Here is a 24598-nt window from a genome sequence, read left to right as displayed (position 1 = left end):
TGTGACGTTAGAAACGCCAGCGATTTCAAAGCGTGTTTTTAAAACTGTCTTTGGTTCACTGCAGTTTTAAGGAGGAAATACCAACACTATCTCACGACCAATTCGTACGAATTCGACGCATGATTAAAAAGTGGCTAATTCGTACTAATTCGTACGACCTCACTCGTACTAATTCGTACGATTTGTCTAAACCCACGTGATGGTTAGGTTTAGGGGCGGGGTAAGGGGTAGGTCATTCGTACGAATTCATACGAATTGGCCAATTCGTAAAATATGTACGATTTAGCAAAATCGTATTAATTCGTACGAGTGAGGTCGTATGAATTGTTACGAATTAGCCACTTTTTAATCATTCGGCAAATTCGTACGACTTGGTCGTGAGATCGGGTTGGAAATACTGAATGTACTCATGGTTTAAGCGTATTAAAAACACCACATACACACATAAACAACATTAAACGCTGGATTTTCAACTTTAAACAATTCATACGCACAATAAAGGGGCGGGGCCTGGTTGAGTTAGTTAGTAGTGTGTTAAACTGGCGGTTATGGAAAGGGGTGGGACACTCGACCAATCACAACACACCGATCCAGCCGACCAATCAGAGCACAGTGTGCTTTCAGAAGGAGACAGGAAGTAAACAGAGCGTTCCTGACAGACTGGGAAGAGAGGAGCCGCAACAATGGAGGATATGAGGAGAATAATGCATGCAAAAAAACAAAATGAAGCCATAAAAGGTGCCCATTAAGGAACGCATTTAGGAAGGGGTGTGTGACAGCAGACTGGGGTCCTGAATAACACTCGCTAATTCCCCCATAACTCATACTTCCAAACGCGTGATGCAGACACTGTGAAATAGAGGCTCATAAAAATTTGATCCGCTTGTAATTAAGTGTTTGGAGTGCTACATCGTCGAGGGCGAAATGAATCATTGGGTTCGGCGTTTCATCAAGTGGTGGAGCCGTAAACAAGAGCTCGAGTGTAAAGCTCATTTCCATAGATGGCGATCGGGCTTCTGAGGTCGGGATTGGCCGTCTCAAAATCCAGCCACCTGTGTGTCCCCTACAGCCGTTCCCTTCACGGATCTCCAGAGCGGCGGTGGGAGAGGGATCTATAAGTCAAGCTGAGCTGGATTCATCAGAATGCTCTAATTTCCTTTGATCCATTTGCTAAATGGCAAGCGGGAGGATTACAAATATGTGGCATTGTTCGTGCTTTATGAATCACACGCTTTGAAGGAGTAGATGCAAAATCACCAGCGGAGAAACATCAACGCAATATTAAACAATTAACGGCGACGCACATCTGAAAGAAATTAACCAGCGAAGAGCTTTTATGACATTAGAGCAGCAATATTAACACTCATAATTACGCATGACATCTCAAAGAGGCCTAGACTAAATAATACACACACAGATATTACCAATAGAGACTCTAAATTATTAGTAATTAAATAAAAAACAATAAAATAAAATAATACAGTAGAATAAACACTGGTTGTTTATGGTTGAGTCCGCCACTGAATAAAAATGAAAATTATGAGGTAATTGCGACTTTTTATCTATTTTTCTCACAATCGTGTGAAATGCAAGATGTAAACTCGCAATTTTGAGATAAAAAGTTGCAATTATCTTTTAAAATGTTTTATTTTGGTGGCGGAAACAAGCTTCCATACACAGTGTTTTCAAAAGATATGTGTTTTTAATTTTCCATTTTAACACACTGTAATCTCATTAATTTCAATATTTTTTTTTTTCAATAAATTATTTTTAATCTCAAGTCTCATACTGTATAAAACAAGATTCGGTCAATACGCCATTACTATAACAGCACACACTGTTCAAAGTTTGGGGTCAAAAAGATGTTATAATGTTTTTTTTTCTGTTCACCAAGACTGTATTTATTTGATCAAAAATACAGTAGAAATTGTGTAATATTATTGCAATGTAAAATCTCAGTTCTCTATGTGAATATACAGTAAAGTGTAATTTATTCCTTTTTTTTTCAGCATCATTACTCCAGTATTCAGTGTCACATGATCCTTCAGAAATCACTCTAATATGATGATGATCAATTATTATTGGTATCAATTATTAATAAATGTTCATATATATATATATATATATATATGATAGTATATATGTGGTACACCACATACACTGTAAAAATGAATATGCTTTATCTAATCAATAAAATTGTGGCAACAGATTACAAGCAATATTATTTATTAAATTGAACAAATTAGAATTGAGTAATAGTTAATCAAATTAACATTCTAATTAATTCTAATTTGTACAATTTAATTAATAATATTGCTTGTAATATGTTGCCACAATTTTATTGATTAGAATCTAATCAGATAAAGCATTTTTTTTTTCAGTGAAGTGTACCATGATACTGACTTTAGTCCAAATATATTCAGTAAAACCATGTTTAAGTGACAGAGTGAATGTTATTCCACAAAGAGAAAGAAAACACACTTACTTATGGAGAATTTGCTGGTATTGTCTTTTCCAGGCAGTAATTTGACTCCCCTTGATTTAAAGTCTCCAGATCGTTTCACTGCAATAATTAATAATTAGGTCAATTATAAGTCGATGAAGGTGAGATTTAAAAGCATGCTGCAGAAACACATGAGGAACATCGACTTAATTAGTTAAATAGAAGTTCACAAAACGCCAGAACAACACGCTTCACGAGTCAGGATTGGTGTGTTAAATATAATTATTACAGTATATTAGGACTGGAATTCATGTCTTAGATTTACTTCTAATCAAATTAATTGAAAATAACTCGCTTCCGACAGGTCGTCTTCCGTTCCTCGTTATAAGAAATCACGTAATTCTTTGTAATTATAAAGTGATTAAGATTAACAATATGTTTCTGATATTGCATGTAATCACTCCTGAATTCATGAAACCTGTCGGCTCATACTTCGGCCCAAAATAAAAAGAGAAAAAATTATAAATTTAAGGCTGTCAAACGATCAATCGCGATTATAATCGCATCCAAAATAAAAGTTTGTGTTACATAATATATGTGAGGTGCACTGTGTATAATTATTTTGTGTATATATATATATATATATATATTAATACACACACATGCATGTAAATTTAAGAAAAAAATATTATTTATATATAAAACATTTATATTTATATATAATATAAATTATATATAAATCTATTAGGGCTGTGCAAAAATGAATTGCGATTAATCGCATCCAAAATAAAAGTCTGTGTTTACATAATATATTTGTGTGTGCTGTATATAATTATTTTGTATTTATAAATACCTATGCATGTATATATTTAAGAATTATTTGCGCTTAAATTCTGTATATATATATATATATATATATACATACATAATCTATATTATATAAATATTTTATATATGAATAACACATTTTCTTAAATATATACATGCATGTGTGTGTATTTATATATACAAAATAATTATATACAGCACACACAAATATGTTATGCAAACACAGACTTTTATTTTGGATGCGATTAATCGCAATTCATTTTTGCACAGCCCTAAAATCTATATACAGCATACATGAAAATATTTCTTAAATATATAAAAGCATCTGTGTGTATTTATATATATAAAATATATATTTTATTTTATATTATATTTTATTTATATATAAAATATATATTTTATTTACTTTTATTTTGGATGCGATTAATCACGGTTAATCATTTGACAGCCCTAGATAAATTACATTTAGCCTATTTTTAGTGTATAATATGTATATATAATATTCTTTATACGCATACAGTCAGTTTCATGTACCATTTGTTGAAATATGTTTGACCTGGACATGTTTTTATGATATTTGCCATCACCAGAAATAGGAAATCACTGTGAATTACAGCATTTTTAAAAGAAAATGTATAGAAAACACACCTTGATATTGCGCACTGAATCCTTTGTGCCGATGGCTGTTGTCTGTCACGAAGTGCAGCCGAAGCCAGTTCTTGTTGCTGACGATGGGGACGGGAATATTAATCCCTGATAACCTGAGAAGAAGATGCGGACGATCAAAACCACATCTGATCTCGGACATCTCAAGCTTCACTGACCTCGGCTTGAAATAACACGCGTTAAATCAGCGATACAGTGAGAGGAAATCTCAGACACTGAAAAAACTAGCAGTAAAATTTCAATTTAAAAGTTTTTGTGTGAATAAGTAAATTTCACACACATATTTTTAAGTAAGTAAACTCTACTTAGGTGAAAGTAACAAAAAAGAAGTAATTTTTAACTTGGCAAGTAAAATATTGATTATTTTCGCAATTCTTTTCACTCAAACTTTTCACTCAAAAAATAGCATAACACTAAAATAGAATAAAATAAATTGAAATTAAAAATTAAATTGAATAAAATCAAATTAAAAACCACAACATTTGAAAACTACAACCCACTGCAAAAATAGCATAACTCTAAAAAAATATAATATAAAATATAAAATAAAATAAAAACCACGTCATCTGAAAACTATAACTCACTGCAAAAATAACATAACACTAAAATAAAATAAAATTAAATTAAATGAAGTTAAATTAAAAACCAAACTCACTGCAAATAAATAGCCTAACACTAAAATAATATATATATGTGTGTGTATATATATATATATATTAAATACATTTAAAAAAAAATCCTCCTACAAGTTTTTGAAATCCAGAATTTTATATACTAGTTAAAAAATTAAACATTAAACTAAAAAAATTATTTTCACATACAAACCCCATAAAATAAAATAACATGGTAAAAAATAAAAAAATAAAAAATAAAAAAAAACCATCATACAAGTCATATAAGGTTAAAAAAGATCATTATAAAAGGTTAAAAAATTAACATAAAAACTGGAAAGAAACACTGACTTTCTTAAACACTAACAAAAACAAAAAATGAAATGGGAAAAAAATAAAACATTTCAATTTAAAAGTTTTTGTGCGAATAAGTAAATTTCGCACACATATTTTTAAGTAAGTAAACTCTACTTAGTTGAAAGTAACAAGAAAGAAGTAATTTTTAACTTGGCAAGTAAACACTCTAAAAAATGCTGGGTTGTTTTAACCCAATTTTGGGTCAAATATGGACAAACCTGAAATGTTGGGTTAAAAATGTAATGTAAAAATTTAACCCAACGGCTGGGTTAGTCCATATTTGACCCAAAGTTGGGTTAAAATAACCCAGCATTTTTTAGAGTGAAATATTGATTATTTTCGCAATTCTTTTCACTCAAACTATACAACATTGAATTAAACCACACTTTTTAAGTTAATGCTTTACTTAAAAACATCTAAGTTATTAATACAATAGATATTGAGTGTGACACCATATATACATGCTTTATTAAAGTTATACATCATGTGAACGCACAGGCCTCAATACTGGGATGATACAGAATGACAGTAACATTTAATGGACCGTTTTTTGTGTGTATGAATGTGTCGTTTTGAGTAGAAAATGAATCCAAATGTCACAAAATGACAAGTTTCTAATCATAACAACACAAGTAATGATGTAACGGTGTAAACACAGCTGGAAAATGGTGAAAAAACAGCTTAATTATTCATGCCCCAGTGCATGATGGGAACACCGGTATCACAAAAGTTGAGTATTTCGTTTAAAAGTTGATATTTACGCTTTCATTACATGCTTGAATTGAGAATATAGAATTTACTTTTTTTATTTTTGCCTGAACTAACTTTTCCATGTACATTACAATGTTTTTTTTTCTTTAATATTTACAAAATCATTTTGATCCGTGGCGTGTATACTCAATAGAATTGAGTGAAAATGATCTGATGAATGTCTTAAACTGGCTGGACTGACGGATGGACGATTGACACATGTCACGGCGTTATTATAAGGTGACCCTGGATCCAAAGTAAATGGAGGAAGTATTTGAAGCTTCACATGCCATTAAATGTGAACTCTATAAATTATTTCTATTTCCTGAGATGCGAATGACAGGCCGTCAGCTGTGTGTTTCCTCAAGGATTCAGAATCACTGAGACAGTAAACTCCACAGAGAAACAGAGCTAAAGCACTTCAAGGCTGAACCGTTTCATCCGTCAAACGACTCGATCCCGGCGAACTCTGACCCGCTCGACCTCGGCCTGTCAATCAAACACAGTGCCGCAATTATCACACATCCGACATGAAGGAGCACGTATCATACTGGAGTCTCACACACTTCAGTTCTGTAATATCGAAGAGGGCAAACGAGAGTTGTTATTGTGCATTTGCAACACGTCAGGCATCGACCCGTGACGCTAGATCCGAAACTCACGAGAGACGACAGACTGACCGACTTTTGTTTTCAGCAAAAAAATATTATGATACACAAATTTGGCACCAGTGCAATTCACCATTGACCCCACGTCAACTGAAAACAACAACTCACTGCAAAAATTAAATTAAATTAAATTAAATTAAATTAAATTAAATTAAATTAAATTAAATTAAATTAAATTAAATTAAATTAAATTAAATTAAATTAAATTAAATTAAATTAAATTAAATTAAATTAAATTCTTTAACATCTGAAAATGACAACTCCTTTCAAAAATAGCATAACACTAAATAAAATAAAATTAAATTAAATTAAAAACCATGTTATCTGAAAACGACAACTCACTACAAGAATAGCATAACACTAAAATGAAATAGAATAAAATAAAATAAATAAAAATTTTAATTAAAAATTAAATTAAATTAGATTAAATTAAAAACCACGTCATTTGAAAACTACAACTCACTGCAAAAATAACATAACACTAAAATAAAATAATATTAAATTAAATTAAAATCCACGTCACCTGAAAACAACAACAACTCACTGAAAAAATAACAACAGTAAAATAATAAAATAAAACAAAAAACTATTTTATAAACAAAAATTAAATTAAATTAAAAACCACGCCTTATAAAAAATGACAACTCACTGCAAAAATAGCATAACACTAAAATAAAATAAAATAAATTGAAATTAAAAATTAAATTGAATAAAATTAAATTAAAAACCACAACATTTGAAAACTACAACCACAATAGCAATAACACTAAAATAAAATAAAATTAAATTAAATGAAGTTAAATTAAAAACCAAACTCACTGCACATAGATATCCTAACACTAAAATAATATATATGTGTATATATATATATATTTTTTTTTTTTTAAATACATTTTTAAAAAATCCTCCTACAAGTCTTTGAAATCCAGAATTTGTAGTTAAAAAATTAAACATGAAACTAAAAAAAATAATTTTAACATACAAAACCCCATAAAATAAAATAACATGATAAAAAAATAAAAAAATAAAATAAAAATACCCTCATACAAGTCATATAAGGTTAAAAAAAAGATCATTTTAAAATGTTAAAAAATTAACATAAAAACTGGAAAGAAACACTATGACTTTCTTAAACACTAACAAAAACAAAAAATGAAATGGGAAAAAAATAAAAAAATAAAAACCCTCCTCCAAGTGTGATATTCTGCACTAAAAAAAATGATAATATGCTTTATCTAATCAATAAAATTGTGGCAACATATTACAAGCAATATTATTAATTAAATTGTACAAATTAGAATTAATTAGAATATTAATTTGATAAACTATTACTCAATTCTAATTTGTTCAATTTAATAAATAATATTGCTTGTAATCTGTTGCCACAATTTTATTGATTAGATAAAGCATATTCATTTTTTCAGTGTGTTTTTATCCTAGTTATAAAAGATCTGAAAAGAAGGAAAGAAATGAATACTATAATAAAGATAAAGTAATAAAAACATCTTCTATCCTGTAAATGAAACACACTATGACAGTGACTGGCTTGGGATCGGGCCTGAATGTGAAAGTGAGTGTGGCGCAGCTCGAGCTGTCGTTCAGGACTGTGTTGGGCACATGACAGTGTAATATGGAGGGGTGTGTAAAAGTGTGACTGATACTGACAGAAACGCTTGACTGTACACGGAGTTCACACTGGCCGGCGCTTCAGAGCCTGTTCTCCCGCAGATAAGCGTTCGGCCTGAAATAACTGATGTGTGTTGCAGAATTCCCACCCTAAAGGTGAGTTATACGAGACCAATAACAGTGTAACACCAGCAGAGGCCAGATAACATTACTGTTATGGGGAACATAATGTGCATTTCTGTATTAATAGAGTGTGTGTGTGTTTGACTGCAGGTCGAGTCTGACTGCAGCATTAACTGCATCTGGCCTATTGTCTGCTGACCCACAACACACACACAAATAGAGTGTAATTGAAAACGCACAAATAAATCAAAACACCAATGGAATGCAGGAAATGGATAGACACACACACACACACACTCTCTCTCTCTCTCTCTCTCTCTCTCTCCCCCTCCTGGCTGCCTATAAATAAAAATAAAGCGAGAGTAAGAAAGCGGGTTCTACATGTTTCAGTGCTCGTGTGTGTGTGTGTGTGTGTGTGTGTGTGTGTGTGTGTGGGAAGGCATTGCTATGCTGTTGCTATGGGAATTGAGGTGTTTTTGCTGGTCAGAAGAGCAACTAACGCTCTGTTATATTCGGCCACTGGATGAAACTCACTCGTCCTTCACGACACTGAATAGAGTCTGACTGGAGTCCGAAAATATAGAATTATAGATGGAGCGAAAGAACGATCGACAGATGGACAGATATCTATCTTTCTATTTGTCTGTCTGTCCATCCGTCCGTCCGTCCATCCATCCGTCTATCCGTCTGTCTGTCTATCAGTCTGTCTGTCCGTCTGTCTGTCTGTCTGTCTGTCTGTCTGTCTGTCTGTCTGTCTGTCTGTCTGTCTGTCTGTCTGTCTGTCTGTTTATTGGTCTGTCTGTCGGTCTGTCTGTCTGCCTGTCTATCCGTCTGTCTGTATGTTTGTCTGTTTATCGGTCTGTCTGTCTGTTGGTCTGTCTGTCTTGCCTGTCTATCCGTCTGTCTGTCGGTCTGTCTGTCTGTCTGTCTGTCTATCAGTCTGTCTGGATAGACTGTCTGTCTGTTTATCGGCCTCTCTGTCTGTCTGTCTATCGGTCTGTCTGTCTGTCTGTCTATCGGTCTGTCTGTCTGCCTGTCTATCCGTCTGTCTGTATGTCTGTCTGTTTATCGGTCTGTCTGTCTGTCTGTCTGTCTATCGGTCTGTCTGGATAGACTGTCTGTCTGTTTATCAGTCTCTCTGTCTGTCTGTCTGTCGGTCTGTCTGTCTGCCTGTCTATCCGTCTGTCTGTATGTCTGTCTGTTTATCGGTCTGTCTGTCTGTCGGTCTGGATAGACTGTCTGTCTGTTTAGCAGTCTCTCTGTCTGTCTGTTTATCGGTCTGTCTGTCTGTCTGTCTGTCTGGATAGACTGTCTGTCTGTTTATCGATCTGTCTGTCAGTCTGTCTTTCTGTCCGTCTGTCTGTCTGTCAGTCTGTCTGGATAGTCTGTCTGTCTGTTTATCCGTCTGTCTGTCTGTCTGTTTATCGGTCTGTCTGTCTGTCTGTCTGTCACCTTCTCCCAGCATGCAACAGAATCTGCATGAGTGTGTGTGTATTTATTTATTTATTTCTTGGCAGTATTGCACAGGGAAGTGGGACAGAGAGAGAGTGTGTGTGTGTGTGTGTGTGTGTGTGTGTGTACTTGTCTACCTATCTAAGAGGGGACTTTGGTGTCGTTACACACTCACCAACAGGGGACCGCCGAGCGAAGTGGGGACATTTTTCAAGTCCCCTGTTAGTTATGCCTTAAAACATGTTAAAATCAACTAAAAAACGCTCTGGTGAATTTTTTACATTTTTGACCAAGTGGGGACTTGCGAGTGTGTGTGTGTTTAAGCCCATACTCAGCAGCGCTCCTGTAGGCTGGAGCAAGAACTGCAATGGCCCATTAACACACGTCGTTCACACTTCTCTATTGTCTGAATGCCTTGCTGTCCCAGAGGCTCTGAGACTGTAGAGCTGCTGGTGAACTGGCTGCTTATAGGAACTTTCAGTAACTTTATAATAACTGCATGGTATTAATCATTAGTTAAGCATTAGTGAACTGATAATTCACCATTTATTAAGCATTAAAATACATTAATAAGCAGTATATATGTAAATACAGCTATAAATGTTTTTTTCTTGTTTTAATAGCATATCTATAATGTGTTTAATAATTGTATTTTCATACTTTATTAATGATCAATTTACATCTAAATGAAGTATAGCATTATTTACAAACCAGTTATTTAGGAGTTGTCAGTGGTTCATAAGATCACTTAGAATGTGTGAGTAAATTATATATATTATTTTTAGGGCCGGGACTCGATTAAAAAAAAATCTAATTAATTAGAGGCTTTGTAATTAATAAATCGAAATTAAGCGCATTTTAATTGCATAAATATTTGAACTGAGAACAGTGAGAAGATTTTTTCTCACATGGATTTTTAGTATATCATTTAATAATGACTGAATACATAAGCTTAAGCAACAAAATATTGTTTATTTTTGTTCAACCAAATCCAACAGACCAGTGCAATTGTATATGTTTTGCGTTGAGGTGAAACTTGAGGGTCCATGTGATATGCGAATTCCTTGTTGCATAGCTTGCACACAACAACCATGCTCTTAATGACGCTTCCATCGGTTCGTTCTTATAACTAAATTTCCCATCCACAGGACCAACCGAAGGGGTCTCGTCAGCGTCTTCGTTCATGTTCACTGCTTTTTTTTTTTTATTAGCTGAGGTATAGACTGTAAAAAAAAGTCATGAACGCTAGTTGGTGCTCCAGTATTATCAGTCCGCCCAGGGCTGGACTGGGACAAAAAAATCGGCCTGGGCATTTTGGCCCAGACTGGCCCACTACATATGAACATACACACAACTGAACTGTGTACGCCCTTGAATATGTATACCAACAACTCCTATTAAAACCACCAACCCCATCTAATGAGTGAGATGAAATAACTACTAAGTTTAAAATACAATTCTCCAATTGCATTGGCAATACCAGTCTTTCTCACAAGATGTTTATATATTAACTGTATATTAACGCCACATTAATTGTGGCGTTCCGCAAGGCTCTGTTTTGGGCCCTAAGTTATTTTTGTTATATATAAACGATATATGCAAAGTGTCGGATGTTTTAAATTTTATTCTTTTCGCGGATGATACAACAATTTATTGTTCTGACCCAAATCTTACAGAGCTTGTGTTGGTGGTAGAGAAAAAATTGTATACACTAAAGAATTGGTTTGATTTAAATAAATTGTCACTAAATTTAAATAAAACGAAATTCATGGTATTTAGTAATAAAGAGTTAAATAATGAGATCAGGATTACTATTAATAAAAATATTTTAGAAAGAGTAAATCATATAAAATTTCTTGGAGTAATTATTGATTGTAAAATGACATGGAAACCGCATATTTTTAATGTTCAGAAGAAAGTATCTAAAATGATTGCAATTTTGTACAAGTTGCAGTATATCTTGAGTAAAAATGCATTACATTTACTTTATACTTCACTTGTTACACCATACTTAATGTATGGTATTGAAATTTGGGGAAATACATACAAAACTAGAACTAATCCAATCTTTTTATTACAAAAGAAGGTTATTAGATAAATTAATTATACCCCATACAATGCACCAAGTAATTTACTGTTTCATCAATCAAAAATTTTGAAGTTTTATTATTTTGTCGATTTGTACACGTTAAAATTTATTTATCAAGTCAAATATAATAAAACTCCTAAATGTTTGCAATTATTATTTTCCCAACGAGAAAGTAAATATGATCTTAGAGGATTATGTATATTTAACCAACCACAAGTACATTCTACATTAAGAGAACACTGTTTATCAAATAAAGGAGTTAAATTGTGGAATAGCTGTTGTAATGAGTTAAAACAAGCCACATCTATTTTTCAGTTTAAAAAATATTACAAGAGAATAACATTGGAAAACTATAAAAGAATAAAAATGAATTAGACAGGCTTGCTTCTGGTGTGGACAATGGTTCACGAAAGTGTTAATGTTATTTTTATGAACAGATGTTGTCATTAATAAGTTACATTTCATTCTAAAGTTAAGGGCAGGCATAATAAGCTTTAGCTTCTGCCTGCACCTGGTCATCTATAGTATTTATGCAGGGATTAAAGTGAAAAAAATTCTTCTGACTGAAATTTTTTTCAGGCCAAGTCAAATTCCTGTAACTTTATTTAAATAGTCGAGACCAATAGCGTTTTAAGGGGAGATGTTTAAAACCAATATAATATTGCCAGTTTGCGTAATTTAAAAGCTATTTTAATCTATGAAAAACAATTACTTATCTTGACAAATAATCAACCATATACATAAGTTTTCAGTGCATGTTTTTATTTTATTTTATTTAAGTGAAGTTTTATAACTTTATTATGTAGGCTATTTAACTTTAACTTTGTAGCCTATTAGAGAGCCTACTTATGTTTAACTGAATTGTTTGCTTTATTTCTCATTGTATAGCTTATTATAGCCTACCTATTAGGGTACTTATACTTTTGAACGGGATATTAGCATTAAAACTGACATTTAACAAAAAAAGAGACATGGTTGTGTAATTTTATATATTCTAAAATATATAAAATATTATATTACTATTCATTCTCTTCACTGTATGTGTACGCATAATACAATAAAACGACACAACCCTGTCTGTTTGTTAAATGTCAGTTTTAATGATAAATAATGTTATATATTTTTAAAATGAAAACAAAAAGAAGCAGGTTTGTGTTTTAGCTATATTTCGTGTTGTTATAAATATATTATAATCAATGTGCGTTGCCTGAACCACATTTGTGTGGCCATTTATATGTTTTTGATAATAATTATGTTCATTTATAAATGAAAAGAGGCACAGTGGTGTTGATGAAAAAAGGCCGAGTTGATAACCGGAGTAGCCGCGTGCTGAGTGACGCGATCAAGAACGCGCTGTTAGCAGCGTCCTCTCGTCCTCGGGAGTTTGTTCTCCCGAGTCGAACTTGGCAAGTCCGAACTACCAAGGACGCAAGTCCGAAGTTTGTGTACTTGGTATTGAGAAACGACCAATATTGACCCACGTTCTGTTTTCTATCATGGGACCGCAGCAAACGAGCTGTGGCCTCGCCTGACAAGATTGAGTGAACAGGGTCCAGGGAGCAGTTTTTCCGTGAGCGGGAATTGAAAAACCGGAGTGGACCATAAGCAAAGTGATTACAGAATGCTTAGAGTGGAGAGAGGAACGTGCTTTCGCTCCACTCCAGGCTTTATCACATCCCCCCTCAGCAGGGTGAATACGCATCATCTTTCCTTAATTTAAGACCTATTCAAACTAAAATTAAGACATTTATCACACTGTTTGCGAAATGAAAGCCTATTTACGGCCTTAAAATTATGAAAAGTTAATTTAAGACATAAGGACAGACGGGAACCCTGCAATTGACGGATATCCGTCATAGACCCGCTGCAATTAAAGGAAATCCGTCGAAGCGACGGAGAACTTTAATCCCTGTTTATGTTTCGAATGTTTTGATTGATTGATTGAATGATCTGTAAATGACCAAACCGAATAAATGAAATATAGTATTGGTCAGCGCACCTCTGTCCCTCTAAGGGGGTTCGGGGGCATGCTTTAAAAAGGGTTAGCTCACCCAAAAATGAAAATTCTGTCAGTATTTACTCACCCTCATGTTGTTCCAACCCCGTAAGACCTTCGTTCATCTTCGGAACACAAATTAAGATATTTAAGATATTAAGATCGCTCCTGCATACAGTCCGTAGGCTTCTTGAGGGAATGACACTTGCTGTCCCCGAAAAGTCATTAAAGACATCGTTAAAATAGTCCAAGTGACTACAGGGGCTCAATCTTAACTTTATCAAACGACGAGAATATTTTTGTGCACAAAAACAAACAAAAATAACGACTTTATTTCAACTATTCACTTCCTTCTCCATGGGCCTGTAGTCAGTTAACGTAGTGTGATTGTGTAAAGCTACGTCACATGAAGGCTCACTATTGGCCGACGCTGGTCATGTGTGTGATGCGTGTGACGTATAATAACAGAAGCTTACGCTATTAAACTAGTAACCTGACTCGCGCAGAGGGAGAAATAAACGAATAGTTGAAATAAAGTTGTTATTTTTGTTGTTTTTTTGCACACAAAAGTGTTCTCGTCGTTTGATAAAGTTAAGATTGAGCCCCTGTAGTCACTTGGACTATTTTAACGATGTCTTTAATGACTTTTCTATGCCATCAAGAGTCATTCCCTCAAGAAGCCTATGGACTGTATGCAGGAGCGATCTTAATATCTTAAATATCTTAATTTGTGTTCCGAAGATGAACGAAGGTCTCACGGGGTTTGGAACAACATGAGGGTGAGTAAATACTGACAGAATTTTCATTTTTGGGTGAACTAACCCTTTAATGTTAAATTCATCAATCTGGTGCACTTTGAGAGTTCAAATTTAAGAGCTCCAACCCATATTCAGTGTGCAAATTGAACAAAGAAAAACTCAAAACTCTTTTAGTTGGGATATAGTGTCTGTCTACATTACATAATACATAATTAATCATAGTTATAATATTAATCACAAGACAGTTATAGCCATATATTGTAAAACACATGCACTGAAAAATAAAAGCAACTTTCATTATTAGCTTAGAACTAATTTCTGTAACTTGAAAGAGATATAAAAACATTATCTTTTATTTTGATGGAAACGGCATTCAGCTTTTATTTTGACAAAAAACATGGTTTACAAACGGGTCTTATACTCTCATTATAATTCTAATAAAATGCGTAATTGTCAAATATCTCTAACAAACAGTTCTCTACACTCAATGTCTCTCATGATCCCCCTCACTCCTAATCAGACACTGAAGGCGGTTTCTTTTTTTTTTTTTCACGCCATTTCTCTGCACATTCCTTGTGTTTCTTCTCCATCGCTCTGACTATTTTGACAGATACTCACTGACACTGCACGCTCTCTTAGCCCAGAGGGGGAGGTGATTAAAGATGTGATTGGACTAGCCCAGTGTCAATCAAGAAAATTTTGACCTTATACACTGCAAAAAACAAAAGAAACAAAAAAATATATATATATATAAAAGTAAATTTAAGACTTAGTTATAACATAGATTTTGTGATAGATCTTATTATTTACTTCAGATTAGTTTTAATAAAATATATTTATTTTAAATGTCCCAAAGAAATAAACACCATATAACTTTCAGATTATTTTGTCTGCAACATTTTATGTAAGTCATTAAAAGTCCTGTTACAATTACCGTTTAACAATTAACAATACATTTTTACTCCTGTTAATTTCATATTGGTGTATTTCACCTGGGGTAGTCTTACACCAAAACAAAACAACAGCAATAATGAATTTAATTAAAAATCTAAGAAAATTATGTACATCGAGCCACATTTACACCTGTTATTAACATGAATTTTCATCAATCTGATCACAAGAAAATAAAAAGACAAATGGCTGTTTACACATAGTCACTTTAAACGTGTATGTCACCATGTGTGATTGGATTTCAACCTACTTGAAAGTGTTAGGTTTCTGTCTGTGTTTTGTTCCTTTTTTGTCGGTTCTTATAAGTGTATGGTTTTTCAGCTCATTGTGGTTTTACCAATGTACTTTAAATAAACTGGACTGCTCCATTTAAATACAGCTTTTATTTCATCCTCGTTTGCAATCATCATGGCCGAAAGTAGACAAGATCAAACTCATTCAGATCCTGATTACATCTGTATATCATTGTCCCAATATGATTGTATCTAAAAAAATATATAAGTTAATGCCAAGTGTATAGGACCTTGTTTATTTTTTTGAATCAGTGAATATTTACATACATACACATTCAATCACTAGTTTTTGTTGCTGAGAGGTAGACAGTAAAACAACAATATGGTAATCTCTACAATATCCTCGTTTATGTTTAAAAATATAAATAAGTTAAAAGATAGAAAATCATATCATGGTTTTAGCTTTGTTGTGTTCCTAGATCCATTTACCACATCCATGTTTTAGACATTCCAAATATGTATTATCAAGTATTATCAATTGTATAAGTTTTTGTATTTGAGCTAACATATCTGTTAAATACTAACAGTCTGAGTAAGTAACATTAAGCTCTCAAGTGTCTGCTTACTAAAGCAAGATTTATGACATACTCATCATATTTCATTTATTCCCCACCTGCTAAAACAAGGGCTGTCTTAGAAAATGTTAATGTGTTTAAGTATAAACATTGATATATAAACGTGTAAAAATACATGTGGTGTGATTTGACTGTATTGTAAACAGCTCTGCTAAATTACAGAGCTGATTGAAACATATCCCAATGGCTGTGATCGGACGCTTTCTCACTGTGTTTTCAGTCCCTGAGTGGACTGAGCTGCAACCCCCACTACCTGCAGGACATTAGCATCTCTATGGAGAACGGCTTCAAAGGCCAGGCTGTGAAAGTTTACCTTAGACCTAAAAATACACATGCTTAAACAAGTCATCCTATACTTAAAACACTCTGAGGACTCTGCATGTATTTTTTTAGAGATTCAACAAGAGGAACTATTAATATGAGCTTTCGTTTCAGATGTGGTATAAAGGTTTAGTTAAACCAACAAAAATATGAATGCCCATGGTAATCTGCTACATCCCTATAACATCATTTGATTTATAAATGAGCAGATTTTTTATTTATTTATTTTTTTACATTGTGGTAAATTACTTTTTTCTGTCTTTTAAAATCTTTTAAATAGTAAATTAATTGGGGTTATACCAATGTATTGGTGAGTAAACAGTGAACTAGATTAAATATGCATGGAACTCCAAATAAACAACACATGGTCCAGTACTTTCTTAAAGGGATAGTTCACTTTGAAATTAATTTTTGATGTGTTTTATCTTACCTCAAGGGCATTCAAGATGTAGGTGTCTTTGTTTCCACAGTATTTTCAATTTTGACATTTTTCAACAAACCGTTGTTGTCTATCAGTCATACACTGGAGCAGGGGCGTAGCACCAAATTCTGGGCCCTGTACACTCTCAATGTCAATGGGCCCCCTACACATGGCATTGTACGATGCGGGTTAGCAAAGTGAAAATTCAATTTTGAATGAAATGTATTTTTTTAATTATTTGAATATAAACAAATATAAACAGTGTTTAAATAATAAAATCAGATTATAGTAATGACTGGTTCTTTCACCACCTGAATTGATGCATTTGGCCTACTTGTGCTCAAATACCTTTAAACCTTAGGCTACATCGGTTTTGTGTACTAACATTTTGATCCATGATACTGATGCAAGTTTTAAATGAAAAACATTTATTTTTAAATAGGAGAACACAAGAACACGAGAGACAACTGTACCCTCAGAAACCAGGTTAAACTGATGCTACCAACTTTCTCAGTTGGTCGCACCAGCATTTGATTTCGTCGCGGTTATTTTTTATTTTTTTTGCTACATGCCATGGGATTAATCAATGCATTTCGATGAATAGTGGTTTTAATGGACCAAAGCCAGCAAAGGCTTACCATAAATACCTGTAATATATTAATTATCATTGCCAAATTTCAGGATTTTCATGGATTTTGGACAGTAATTTTAATCTGTAATTTTAAGAATTTTACATTTGAATTACATTCAATCTATCTATTTACATTTGAATCATAATCTTCTGTGTCTGTCATTTTTCTATTAGCATCATATTTCTATCTTTTAAAAATCATTAAACATTCAAATGTACATTACATTTTAAAAGATTAGAGTATTACAACAAGCTAAAACAGATTTTTCGTTATCAAATTTTATAAGTTAGTTCAAAAATCAGAAATCTCACACTCCTTACCTCCTGCATTTTGTAATAATTTGTTTCCTGAGACATTTTCATTTTTATATTTTTATTCATGAATTCGTAATTGGCGTGTTCCACCATCAGTGTGCAATGCGCGCGTGACGTCTATGTGTCTTGCGGAAGAACACTGTTGCCGGAGCTACTTCTCTCCATTAATGTCTATGGCGAGTCACGCAGTCACTGGGCAACTTCGCATCCGAGTCAACCCCGGGAATCTGGGATAAAAAAAAATAGTCCGAATATGAACACTTATAACAGGCGTAGTGATTCAGGATAAGTCAAAAACACGGTTTGGAAAATGGATTCATGATGTAGCCTACTCGTTCGTTTTGAACATAAGTTACGGACTGCAGTCTGCAGCAGCTGATACAACGGTCGGTGTTCTTTTGCGCGAGCGTCCACTCGTATGCGACGCGACCACATCACATACAATTTTAACTCGCACAATCAAATTCTCAAAAAAATGGTCGCATATGAGACCAATTTGGTCGCAGTCTGGAACCCTGCATTAGCAGCAGCTGTCTGGAGTTGACTAAGTTACGTTAACTTTAATTGGATGTAACGTTAGGTGCATATAGCAAACTCGGTTCACCTTTTGGGAAGAAAGCAGTCATCAGCTGCTTCCCCGCATTCTGCCTCCTATCTTTTTCTTTCCTCTCTTTTTTTTAAAGCCCGATTTGGGCTTTTTGCACAGCATGATCAGATCAGGCTCCCGTTACAGGCTCTAGACTCACTGCGTTATTACTTGTTTGCCGCCCGCTGCGTCTATGGGCGGTCGACGCGTTGCGGACTAAACCATTTGGAAGGGGGTCCAGAGTGTCTGGCACTGAGTTCATTTTGGTCAATTTTTTTTTTTAATTATTATTAATGACATCAATTGGAGGGCCCAATTAATTCTAATTAGGTTTTAAAATTTTTTTTTTTAAAAATTGGTGGGATTTCAAAGGGCCCTCTCCCTAGACGGGGCCCTGGGTAGTCAGGTCCACTTTTCCCCCCACTACCACGCCCCTGCACTGGAGGCTAAGGGGGTCCACCAAAAAGCATGCACAGAGAAGTCCAAATTAAACATGATTTAATGACTCGTAAATGTAAGTACACATTGATGGCCTAAGACACGAAATGAGCGGTTTGTGTGAGAAAACCAACAGTATTTATATCGTTTTACCTCGTGTAATCACAGTGATCTGAATCTGTTGTTCAATGTCCAACTGAACCGAACTGAATCAGTTCAATGTTACGCCGGAAGTGATCGCTTGCGTGTGACGTCACTCAATATTTACACAGAGATTTCGGAAGTTTTACCTTTTACTAAACATATTTAGATATCCCGAAATCGTCTTCCATTGCGGTTTGGACTTCTCTGTGCTGCTCTTTGGTGGACCCCCTTCACCTCCAGTGTATGACTGATCAACCCGATCTCACGACCAAGTCGTACGAATTCGACGAATGATTAAAAAGTGGCTAATTCGTAACAATTCATACGACCTCACACGTACGAATTAATACGATTTTGCTAAATCGTACATATTTTACGAATTGGCCAATTCGTATGAATTCGTACGAATGACCTACCCCTGACCCCGCCCCTAAACCTAACCATCACGTGGGTTTAGACAAATCGTAGGAATTAGTACGAGTGAGGTCGTACGAATTAGACACTTTTTAATCATGCGTCAAATTCGTACGAATTGGTCGTGAGATAGTGTTGGACTGATAGACAAGAACGGTTTGACCAAAAAATGTCAAAATTGAAAATACTGTGGAAACAAAGACACCTACATCTCGGATGCCCTTGAGGTAAGATAAAACATATCAAAAATTAATTTCAAAGTGAACTATCCCTTTAATGTCGGTAATTTAATGCATTCAGTAATCTGAAGTAACCAATGCTATTATAATACATTAATTAAGTGTATTTATCTTATTCATATGAGCTCATAAAAACACAACCGTTTATAAGTTTATAGTAACTCTTAAAAAACACAACCTCATTGAAAATGGGTAGCACTTTATAAGTTTCCATTTATTAATATTGTTTTTTAACCAAATTAATGAAAATGAACCAACCACTTATTTTTTTACTAACATTAAGTTTTACTAACTTTTTTTTGTTATTTAAATAATTTGTTGGTTAGTTAGTAAAGTGAGTAAGGGATGTAGGCTACATCCAGCCGTCTATTATCGCAAAATAAACACTGAGAAGGGTGAATGACCCAGATGTGAAGTAGCCATATAGTAGCAGCTATTCACTAGTGTGAATTGAGTTGTTTTAGTTACAAAAAACGTCTCGGTTACGTATGTAACCCTCGTTCCCTGAGTAGGGAACGGAGACGTTACGTCAGAAGTGACGGAGATTGGGGGTTTCGCATAGAAAGCCAATCCTCTTCGAGTATTAAAACACGAGCCAATGGCATGCAATGCCTTGGGGCTGCGGAATTTTGCATAGCGTACTCCGCCCTACTCCGTGAGTATAAAAGGAGGAAGTGAACGCAACCGCAGTATGTCTTCGCTGAGGAGCCAAGACTGAACTCGGCCTCTACCCAGCGATACAGCAGAAGTGGCAGGGAGACGTAACGTCTCCGTTCCCTACTCAGGGAACGAGGGTTACATACGTAACCGAGACGTTCCCTATCGTAGTCACTTCGAGTTACGTCAGAAGTGACGGAGATTGGGGGTCTGTGCCATCACGCCATCTTCAAGCTGTCTTCCAGTGCCCTGCGAAAGACTGAACCCCCGAGCCTTACCTCTTTTTTTTTTTTTTTTTTTTTTTGGGGATCCGACTTTGACACAGGATTACCAAGGTACACTGGGAAACATATCCCGAAGGGGACATGCTACCAGCTGCCTACCGAAGGGAGGACTTAAGGATACACATATGGCCACATAGGAACGCATATGGAACACTGGAGTACCAACCGCAGGTGGCTACTGATTTAAACTCCAGGGGTGGCAGATGGCTTGCCAAGGGAAGACACATGCTCAGAGAGGCTTACAGTGGATAATACACATGAGACGGTTACCATGGGGAACCGTGCGCATGGAGGCACCTAGCTAGCATCCAGAGCAACGCAGTGGTGCCCGCATCGTCGGTGCTGGAGGACTCAAGACTTCAATGGAAGAACTGAGGAAATATCGCACTTATCCAGTCCGGGGAGTGGAGTGGCGAGCAAGCGAAGACACCTGAGCGGATCCAGAACTGGCCGAAACGAGTACGTGAGAGGATACCGGCTCAATTCGCAGATTATAGAATCTGGCGAAGGTGTTGGGTGTCGCCCAGCCTGCAGCTCTGCAGATGTCTGTTAGCGAGGCGCCGTGCGCTAAAGCCCAAGAGGAGGCTACACTCCGAGTGGAATGGGCCGTCACACCAAGGGGGCACGGAAGGCCTTGCTGCTGGTAAGACAAAGCAATGGCATCCACTATCCAGTGGGACAGCCGTTGCTTTGAGAGAGCCCTTCCCTTCTGGCTCCCCCCATGACAGACAAAGAGCTGGTCTGAGGTCCTGAAACACTGCGTTCTGTCGACATAGGTGCGGAGAGCACGTACCGGACAGAGCAGTGCCAAGGCTGGGTCTGCCTCCTCCAGGGGCAGCGCTTGCAGGTTCACCACCAGGTCCCGGAGGGGAGTGGTAGGAACCTTGGGCATATATCCAGGCCGGGGTCTCAGGAATACGTGAGAGTAAGCCGGCCCGAACTCCAGGCACACTTCGTCAACAGAGAGTGCGTGCAGGTCCCTTACTCTCCTGATGGATACCAATGCAATCAGGAGTGCTGTCACATAGGACAGGGCAAAAACTCTACCGACTGCAAAGGCTCCAGGGGAGGCCTCTGCAGAGCACCCAGGTCTACTGAGAGGTCCCCAGAGGGCAGGAGGGGAGGGAGGCGGATTTAGCCCCCTCACTCCCCTCAGGAACCTGATGACCAGGTCATGCTTCCCATAGACTTACCTTTCACTGCATCATGAGACGCGGCAATGGCCGCGACATAATCCAAAGGGTGGAGGGCGACAGCCTGCGCTCCAACCCCTCTTGCAGGAAGGAAGCATGACTCCGATCGAACATCTCCGGGGGTCTTCTCAGCGAGAAGAACACCAATTGACGAAGAGGTTTCACTTCAACGCATAAAGGTGTCACGTGGACGACGCTCTTGCGGAAGTGATGGTTGCCGCCACCGCAGGTGGCAGCGAACTCAAACCTGCCTCGTCCCGTCCTGGAGCCACACGTGCAGCCTCCAAGATCGGGACGAGGGTGCCACAGAGTGCCCCGTCTCTGAGAGAGTAGGTCCGGTCTCAGAGGAATAGGCCAAGGAGGTGCTGTCGCGAGGAGCAAGAGTTCGGAGAACCACGTCTTGGTGGGCCAGTAGGGGGCTACCAGCAAGACCTGCTCCTCGTCCTCCTTGATCTTGCACAACACCCGTGCAAGGAGGCTCACTGGGGGAACGCACACTTGCGTGGGCCCCGTGGCCAGCTGTGCGCCAGCGCATCCGAGCCGAGAGAGCCGCGGGTCAGAGAATAACTGGGCGCAGTGGGACGAGTCCCGAGAGGCGAACAGGTCTAACTGTGCCTCCCCGAACTGGTCCCAAATCAGCTGGACCGACTGGGGATGGAGTCGCCATTCGCCGGAGATGGACGGGCCCGGGACAGCTCGCGGCTGCCCGGTTCCGGTCTCCAGGAATGCAACTGCACGAAGGGACCTCAGGTGCTTCTGACTCCATATCAAGAGGTGGCGGGCGAGCTGCGACAACCGGCGCGAGCGTAGACCCCCCCTGGTGGTTGATGTACGCTACTGCCGTAGTGTTGTCTGAGCGGACAAGCACATGCTGGCCCTAGAGCACGCTCGGAAGCGGTGCCGGGCGAGCCGTACTGCCAACAGCTCGAGGCAATTGACGTGCATGAGGCGCTGGGCTCCTGTCCAGGAACCGGCGGCTGCATGCCCATTGCACATGGCACCCCAACCCGTGGTAGACGCATCCGTGGAGACAACGAGATGCCTGGAAACTCGCTGAATAGGGACCCTGTCCGTAAAAAGCTGAGGTTCGACCACGGGAAGAAGGATCGGCGGCACGTCGGAGTCACTGGAACTCGGAGCGAGCCGCGATGCCATGCCCACCTCGGGACTCGATCGCGAAGCCACAGCTGAAGCGGTCTCATATGAAGCAAACCGAGCGGCGTTGCCGCGGCCGCGGATGCCATATGCCCCAGGAGCCTCTGAAAAAGTTTCAGTGGAACCGCACTCTTGCCCTCGAACTGTCGAAGACAAGCCAGCAGTGAGTGCGCGCGCTCGTTCGTGAGCTGCGCGGACATGGCGACCGAGTCTATCTCCATGCCGAGAAAAGAGATCCTCTGCACGGGGCAAAGTTTGCTCTTTTCCCGGTTGACCCGAAGGCCCAGACGGGCTAGGTGCCGTAGCACCAGGTCTCTGTGTTCGCAAACCTGAGCTCGAGAGTGTGCTAGTAACAGCCAGTCGTCGAGATAGTTCAGGATGCGAACCCCGTGTTCGCGAAGGGGAACAAGGGCTGCCTCGACGATCTTCGTGAAGACGCGAGGGGACAGAGCTAACCCGAATGGGAGAACGGCGTACTGGTATGCCTGGCCCTCGAAGGCAAACCGAAGAAACGGTCTGTGTCGAGGGAGAATGGAGCCATGGAAGTACGCGTCCTTCAGGTCGATCGCTGCAAACCAATCCTGATACCGAACACATTCGAAAATGCGTTTGGCCGTGAGCATTTTGAACGGTAGTCGATGGAGAGAACGGTTCAAAATGCGCAGGTCCAGGATCGGTCGTAACCCACCGGTCTTTCTTGGGGACAATGAAGTAGGGGCTGTAAAGCCCGGACCTCACCTCGGCTGGAGGGACCGTCTCGATTGCACCCTTCGCCAGCAGGGTCGCAATCTCCGCTCTCAAGACTGGGGCATTGCCACCAACCATCGTGGAGCGAACTCCCCTGAAGCGGGGAAGAGACCGTGCGAACTGAATCGCGTAGCCGAATCCGATCGTTCTGATGACCCAGCGGGAACCCCGGGAAGCGCTAGCCAGGCTTCCAGGAAGTGAGCCAACGGGGTCATGCGAACCACAGACGTCCCCCCGGAGGGGCAGCGAGGCGGGTCGACCGGCATGCGTGCAGGAGTTACCCCGTCCGGATGCACCGTCGAAACCCGCTCCCCGACAGAAGAGACCAGGGAAGGCAGAGCGTTCCACGGGGGTCTGTTCTGCCGGGGGTCTGGCGACAGAGGGGGAAGGGATTGGCGTAGCCCGGGGACGACACACGCACCCTTCCGCGCCCTCCGAGACAGAGAGGAATGAACGGGGCGACGCACTGGACGTCGTGCGCGCTCATTCCAGTCTGTGTGCTCAATGACAGTGTCAGCTTTTCCTCAACCAGCTCAGGGAGCTAGCTAGAACAAAAGATTCTCCACCGGCCCTCCACCGGGGAAGGAGGGGCCCTGCCACCGCCTCCTGAGAAAAACCATGACACTATCACTGAGCGGCCCGCCTCAGGAACATCGCTTCGCCTGGCATCTAGCGGGGCACGCGGCCTGAGGGGGGGCTCTTTTCTTGGGACGCTTACCTGTGGCCTCCTCCGCGACGCGAACCGGCTGAAGGCTGCTGCTGGGGCCGCGTGGGAGGGAAGGGAGCCGCAGGGGGGCGTCCTCGGCGGCGAGCTGGCGGAGGCGTCCGAGCCGACGGCTGGTTGGAGGCAGCAGCTGGCCGTCGGGG

General features: G+C 38.4%; 1 protein-coding gene across 6 annotated transcripts in view; it reads right to left on the bottom strand.

Moving 5' to 3' along the window:
- Positions 1–24598, bottom strand: part of csmd3a (CUB and Sushi multiple domains 3a) — a 310494-nt gene that overhangs the window by 206010 nt on the left and 79886 nt on the right. For all 6 annotated transcript variants that reach the window (XR_016145833.1, XM_089118090.1, XM_089118092.1 and 3 more), the window contains 2 exons: positions 3920–4032; positions 2486–2563 (listed from right to left, as the gene is read on the bottom strand). Coding sequence is in view for 5 of the 6 variants with exons in the window: in XM_089118090.1 (XP_088974216.1) it covers positions 2486–2563; positions 3920–4032 (191 nt within the window). In the remaining variant the exon portion in view is untranslated. The remainder of the gene's footprint in view (positions 1–2485; positions 2564–3919; positions 4033–24598) is intronic.

The sequence above is a fragment of the Pimephales promelas genome, chromosome 12 (genome assembly GCF_988280905.1).
Source record: "Pimephales promelas chromosome 12, fPimPro1.hap1.1, whole genome shotgun sequence".
Lineage (NCBI taxonomy): Eukaryota > Metazoa > Chordata > Actinopteri > Cypriniformes > Leuciscidae > Pimephales > Pimephales promelas.
Note: the sequence above shows the minus strand (reverse complement) of the source record. Positions and strands in the feature narration are given on the sequence as shown.